This window comes from Theropithecus gelada, chromosome 4 (assembly GCF_003255815.1).
Source record: "Theropithecus gelada isolate Dixy chromosome 4, Tgel_1.0, whole genome shotgun sequence".
In the NCBI taxonomy this organism is placed as follows: Eukaryota; Metazoa; Chordata; class Mammalia; order Primates; family Cercopithecidae; genus Theropithecus; species Theropithecus gelada.
The window spans coordinates 123,434,314-123,440,289 of NC_037671.1; the positions used below are offsets into that span (position 1 = coordinate 123,434,314).

General features: G+C 47.0%; 1 protein-coding gene and 1 pseudogene across 3 annotated transcripts; both read left to right on the forward strand.

The window, feature by feature from the left end:
* The first annotated feature begins 755 nt into the window (after positions 1–755).
* LOC112622655 lies at positions 756–2,357 on the forward strand (annotated as a pseudogene).
* A 119-nt stretch (positions 2,358–2,476) lies between these two features.
* LOC112623216 (endoplasmic reticulum export factor CTAGE5-like) lies at positions 2,477–5,031 on the forward strand. Of its 3 annotated transcripts, XM_025383481.1 has the most exons (3): positions 2,477–2,781; positions 2,854–4,010; positions 4,128–5,031. In XM_025383481.1, exons 1-3 carry the CDS (start codon positions 2,477–2,479, stop codon positions 4,799–4,801), a joined length of 2,136 nt encoding a protein of 711 aa, XP_025239266.1. In that variant the 3' UTR covers positions 4,802–5,031. The 3 variants fall into 3 exon arrangements, with proteins under 3 accessions (XP_025239266.1, XP_025239265.1, XP_025239264.1); XM_025383480.1 differs by having other exon boundaries at positions 2,477–4,010; XM_025383479.1 differs by having other exon boundaries at positions 2,854–5,031.
* The last annotated feature ends 945 nt before the right edge of the window (positions 5,032–5,976 follow it).

Here is a 5,976-nt window from a genome sequence, read left to right on the forward strand (position 1 = left end):
GCCTGAAAACCATGCTGCCTTAAAACAGGCTTCCTGAAAAGATGGTGTAGAGATCCTGATATTTCCAGCAAGAAGGAAAATGTCACCTGGAGAGGTTTCACTGTAGGGAATTAGGATCACAAGACTAAGGACTTGGCTGCTGACTCAGAGTCACGCCAAGACCCTAGACCCCCAGGACCACCGCCTTACACTGCTGTCTCCACTGCGCTGTCTGGCAGGGTGGCAAGGACAGAGGCGTCCCTAAGGCAGGCCATGCTCACATCCCCCCGTCCTCCGTGGGCCCCGATGCTACACTCTCCAACCCAGGGCTGTCTTTTACTCCTGCCCCCAACTCACACATCTACCCCAGAGCCTCTTCCAGGCATGAAGCCAGGGACCTGCAGCTGCTGTGCCCGGGGCATCCCCAGGGCAGGTGTGGATGCTTTGTGCAGGATTCAGAGGCCATGTCCAGCCCCACAACGGCCTTAGGATTTCCTCCAAGTAGAGTAGAAAAGGGAGGTGAGGAAGACGGCGGCCGGTGCAGGGAGCTGGTGCTTGCGCAGGTTGTTGAGATGCAGCCCCCCAGACCTTCTCTGTGCTGACTGGAAACCGCAAATGACTCAGGCACAACGGCTTAACCATTTCTAGCAATGTCAGTGACACTATGACAGACCATGAGATGAAAAGACAGATGGCTATCCTGGTGGCTATTGACAGATGAGAACATTGCAAGTGTGGTATCTTGGTGTGGGGTGCCCCATCCTGTGTAGCTGCTGATGCCGGCTATTGCAGACACTGTCAAGCAGGAGACCACCCTGGCTGTGCACATGCTTCAAGGCATGGGTGTGGATGTGGTTTTGAGCACGGGGGACAACCGGAAGACAGCCAGAGCCATTGCCACCCAGGTTGGCATCAACAAAGTCTTTGCAGAGGTGCTGCCTTCGCACAAGGTGGCCAAGGTCCAGGAGCTCCAGAACAAAGGGAAGAAAGTCACCATGGTGGAGGATGATGGGGTCAATGACTCCCCGGCCTTGGCCCAGGCAGACATGGGCATTGCCATTGGCACCAGCACAGACGTGGCCATCGAGGCAGCCGACATCGTCCTCATCAGAAATGATTGGCTAGACGTGGTGGCTGGCATTCACCTTTCCAAGAGGACTGTCCGGAGGATATGCATCAGCCTGGACTGGCACTGATTTACAAGCTGGCTGGGATACCCATCGTGATGTGGTGGCTGGCATTCACCTTTCCAAGAGGACTGTCTGGAGGATACGCATCAGCCTGGTCCTGGTGCTGATTTACAAGCTGGCTGGGATACCCATCACGGCAGGTAGTTGGTTCCTCTCCTGAAGGAGCGAGCTTTCCAGATGAGTTGAAGATACGTGCGTGCATGGGAGATGACGGCTCACTGCAGGGCAAGGCATCATCCGTGTTGAAGGAGTGCCAGTGTTTGGAAAATGGACACATTTCCAAATGTGCAGGTACATTTGATGGAGAGGTAAGAGGATCACTGTCTACATGCCAGCGCTGTTCTAAGTGCCCTGGATCTTCTGGGAACGAGGTTAGCGTTTTCAGTTGTACATGGGACGGTTGAGGATCATGCTAAGCAGAGGTGAGCCCTTTCGTGGAAGGAGTTAATCTAAAAACCATAATCTGTCTCATTTGGGAGGAGCTAAATAAATATCTCTTCAATGAAGTAAAGGTCAATCGGAAAATGTGTATTTTAGCTATAAAATTACCTACTAGAATTTACCATGGGGCATAATCTTAGTCAAGCACCCAAATTGATGATTTCAGACCACAGATACTGAAACACCAACGGGATAAGGTGGCAGGTATTTCAGTTAGCTACTGCTGCATAACAAATGACCCCAAAGCTTAGTGACTTAAAACCGTGGTTTGTTATTCTTTATCATTCTGTCAGCTGGGAGGTTCTTCTGCTGGCCTCATGCACAAGGCTACATTTAGCTAGGATGTCAGCTTGTGGATGGGCATAGCTGGGATGCTGGGTCACCTGAGTCTTTCTCCCCATGTGGTATTGTTTTAAAATACAGGGTTTAGAGCTGCCTCAGGATGTAAAGTGTAACGAGGTGGCCGGGGTGGGCCGCACGGGCCTGTGAGGCCTGTGGGTGCCTGCGTCCCCAGCTCCCCCCGCAGCTGGCTCCGCAGTGGTCCGCTCCACTTGCCAGGTGGGGATCCGGGTTCCAGATGGAATGCTGCGCGTTCTCCACCGTTTGTTGTGGCTACGGTTACTGCAGCAACCGCCAGAGCAGCCTTGGCGCTACGGAGGAGCCAGGGGCTACCCCTCAGCCGTACCTGGGACTGATCCCGGAGTGCGGAGGAGCCAGGGGCTACCCCTCATTGGTACCTGGGACTGATCCTGGAGTGGGGAGGCGGAGGAACCAGGGGTTACCACTCAGCGGTACCTGGGACTGATCGTGGAGTGCGGAGGAACCAGGGGTTACCCTTCAGCCATACTCGGGGCTAATCCTGGAGTATGGAGGAGCCAGGGGCTACCCCTCAGCCTTACCTGGGACTGATTCCGGAGTTGCCACACAGGGTTGTGGCAGCACTGACTGAAGGTATGAGAACAGATTCTCATCCTTATGGTTTTCCATGGGAATTGGTGATACATGCAGCTGTTGTTGGATTTTTTGCTGTTCTCCTTTTTCTGTGGCGAACTTTTAGATCGGTTAGGAGTCGGCTTTATGTGAGAAGAGAGAAAAAACTTGCTGTGGAGCTTTCTGGACTAATTGAAGAAAAATGTAAACTACTCGAAATATTTAGCCTTGTTGAAAAAGAGTATGAAGACTATGAAGTAGAGTCATCTTTAGAGGATGCCAGCTTTGAGAAGGCGGCAGCAGAAGCACGAAGTTTGGAGGCAACCTGTGAAAAGCTGAACAGGGCAAATTCTGAGCTTGAGCATGAAATACTCTGTGTAGAAAAAGAGTTAAAAGAAGAGAAATCTAAACATTCTGAACGAGATGAATTGATGGCGGATATTTCCAAAAGCATACAGTCGCTGGAATATGAGTCAAAATCCCTCAAATCACAAGTAGCCGAAGCCAAAATGACCTTCACGACATGTCAAATGAATGAAGAACGACTGAAGATAGCAACAAAAGATGCTTTGAATGAAAATTCTCAACTTCAACAAAGCCAGAAGCAGCTTTTGCAAGAAGCTGCAGTATGGAAAGAACAAGTGAGTGAACTTAATAAACAGAAAATAACATTTGAAGACTCCAAAATACATGCAGAACAAGTTCTAAATGACAAAGCAAATCACATCAAGACTCTGACTGAACGCTTGCTAAAGATGAAAGATTGGGCTGGGAGGCTTGAAGAAGACATAACGGATGATGATAACTTAGAAGTGAACAGTGAATCGGAAGATGGTGCTCACTTAGATGATCCTTCAAAAGGAGCTTTGAAGAAGCTGATCCATGTAGAGTTAAATGCTTCTTTAAAAACCTTAGAAAGAGAAAGAAACCAAATTTATATTCAGTTATCTGAAGTTGATAAAACAAAGGAAGAGCTTACAGAGCGTATTAAACATCTTCAGACTGAACAAGCATCTTTGCAGTCAGAAAACACACATTTTGAAAGTGAGAATCAGAAGCTTCAACAGAATCTTAAAGTAATGACTGAATTATATCAAGAAAACGAAATGAGCCTCTACAGGAAATTAATAGTAGAGGAAAAAAGGCGGTTAGAGAAAGAAGAGAAACTTTCTAAAGCAGACGAAATGATGAGCCATGCCACTAAAGAGCTGGAGACCTATAGACAGCGAGCCAAAGATCTTAAAGAATTTGAGAAAACTATTCCTTTTTATCAAAGGAAGACTATTTCCCATGAGGAAAAAGCACGTCATAATTGGTTGGCAGCTCAGGCTGCTGAAAGAAACCTCAGCAATTTAAGGAAAGAAAATGCCCACAACAAACAAAAATTAGCTGAAACAGAGTATAAAATAAAGCTTCTAGAAAAGGATCCGTATGCACTTGATGTGCCAAATACGGCATTTGGCAGAGAGCGTTCCCCATATGGTCCCTTACCATTCGGTCAGCCTTCACCTGAAACGAGAGCTTTTCTCTATCCTCCAACCCTGCTGGAGGGTCCACTCAGACTCTCACCTCTGCCTCCAAGGGAAGAAAGAAGAGGCTCAAGAGGCCCAGGGAATCCTCCGGACCATCAGATTGCCAATGAAAGAGGAGAATCAAGCTGTGAGAGGTTAACCCGTCCTCACAGGGCTCCTTCTGACACTGGGCCCCTGCCATCTCCGTGGGAACAGGACCGTAGGATGATGTTTCCTCCACCAGGACAGTCATATCCTGATTCAGCTCCTCCTCCCCAAAGGGAAGACAGATTTTATTCCAACTCTGCTAGACGCTCTGGACCAGCAGAACTCAGAAGTTTTAATACGCCTTCTTTGGATAAAATGGATGGGTCAATGCCTTCAGAAATGGAAGCCAGTAGAAATGATGCCAAAGATGATCCTGGGAATTTAAATGTGCCTGATTCATCTCTGCCCACTGAAAAAGAAGCAACCGGCCCTGGCTTTATTCGTCCACCTCTTGCTCCAATCAGAGGTCCGTTGTTTCCAGTGGATACAAGAGGCCCCTTCATGAGAAGAGGACCTCCTTTCCCTCCACCTCCTCCGGGAACCAGGTTTGGAGCTCCTCGAGATTATTTTCCACCAAGGTATTTCCCAGGTCCACGACACGCTCCATTTGCAATGAGAAATGTCTATCCACCGAGGGGTTTTCCTCCTTACCTTCCCCCAAGACCTGGATTTCTCCCCCCACCCCCACATTCTGAAGGTTGAAGTGAGTTCCCTTCAGGGCTGAGTCTGCCTTCAAATGAGCCTGCTACTGAACATCCAGAACCACAGCAAGAAACCTGACAATATTTTTGCCCTCTTCAAAAGTCATTTTGACTGATCTCATTTTCAATTTTAAGTAACGGCTGTTACTTAAGTGATTACACTTTTGCTCAAATTGAAACTTAATGGAATTATAATTCTCAGGATAGTATTTTGTAAATAAGGATGATTTACATATGAATCTTATGAATAAATTGTTTTCATTTTATTTTATTCTAAATAGTATAATTATTTTAATTTGACTAATCTACTGTTATATAAAAATAGTGGGAGTTTTATATACGTAATCTTGCAGGTAGGGAGGCTTTACATTCTAAAGGCCTTGTCTTTTGCCAAGAACTGTATTTACTGTGACTGTAGACAAGTGTGTAAGTAACTTTATACTTAATTAAATAAATTTTAGTTGATTTAATGAATAAAAAAAAAAGAAAGAAAGAAAAGGGAGGTGAGAAGACAGAGGCCAAGCACCGTGTGGACTTAGGTGCTGGACGCATAGCGTGCTCATGCTCAGGGCTGGGGTCACTCTCTCATTCTTGTGCCCCGGGTTGAAGCACACAGCAAGGACAGACCCAGACACCAGGCATTGAGTCAGTTCATGGGAGGGGCCGACTGTTCTGAGCTCAGGCTATGCTGAAGGTCCCCAGAGTCCCGGGCCCTTCTGTTCACAGCCTCATCAGTGTGAGCTCTTGGCTTCAGTTTCCACACAAGCATAGATGCCGACAGCAGTGTTGTGTGGGATCCCGGAAAACGGGCCCAGCTTGCGGATCTGTAGGTGAAGACTCACCAAATTCTGAGTTGTTGCAGCTTAGAATATAGTGCAGACATCAGGATAATCGTTTGGATCTCTCAACAAGAAAGGGATTTTATAAGATGGCAAATACTATAAAATGTGTTAAATAGCAGAGTAAAAAGGCTGAATAGAGAATAGGAGATTGAGATTAGAGAAGAATGGGGAATAGCAGTTATAGGAGGCGCCAGACATATAAAAATGCGAGCACGTGAGAAGCCGTCATAACTTTATTCTTTTAATCACTGAGGGGAAGTGTTTTTTGTCCAATTTTCTTATCAAGTCTTCATACCACTTTTATAACCGAACAGCATTTTCTAGCGGTGGAAGG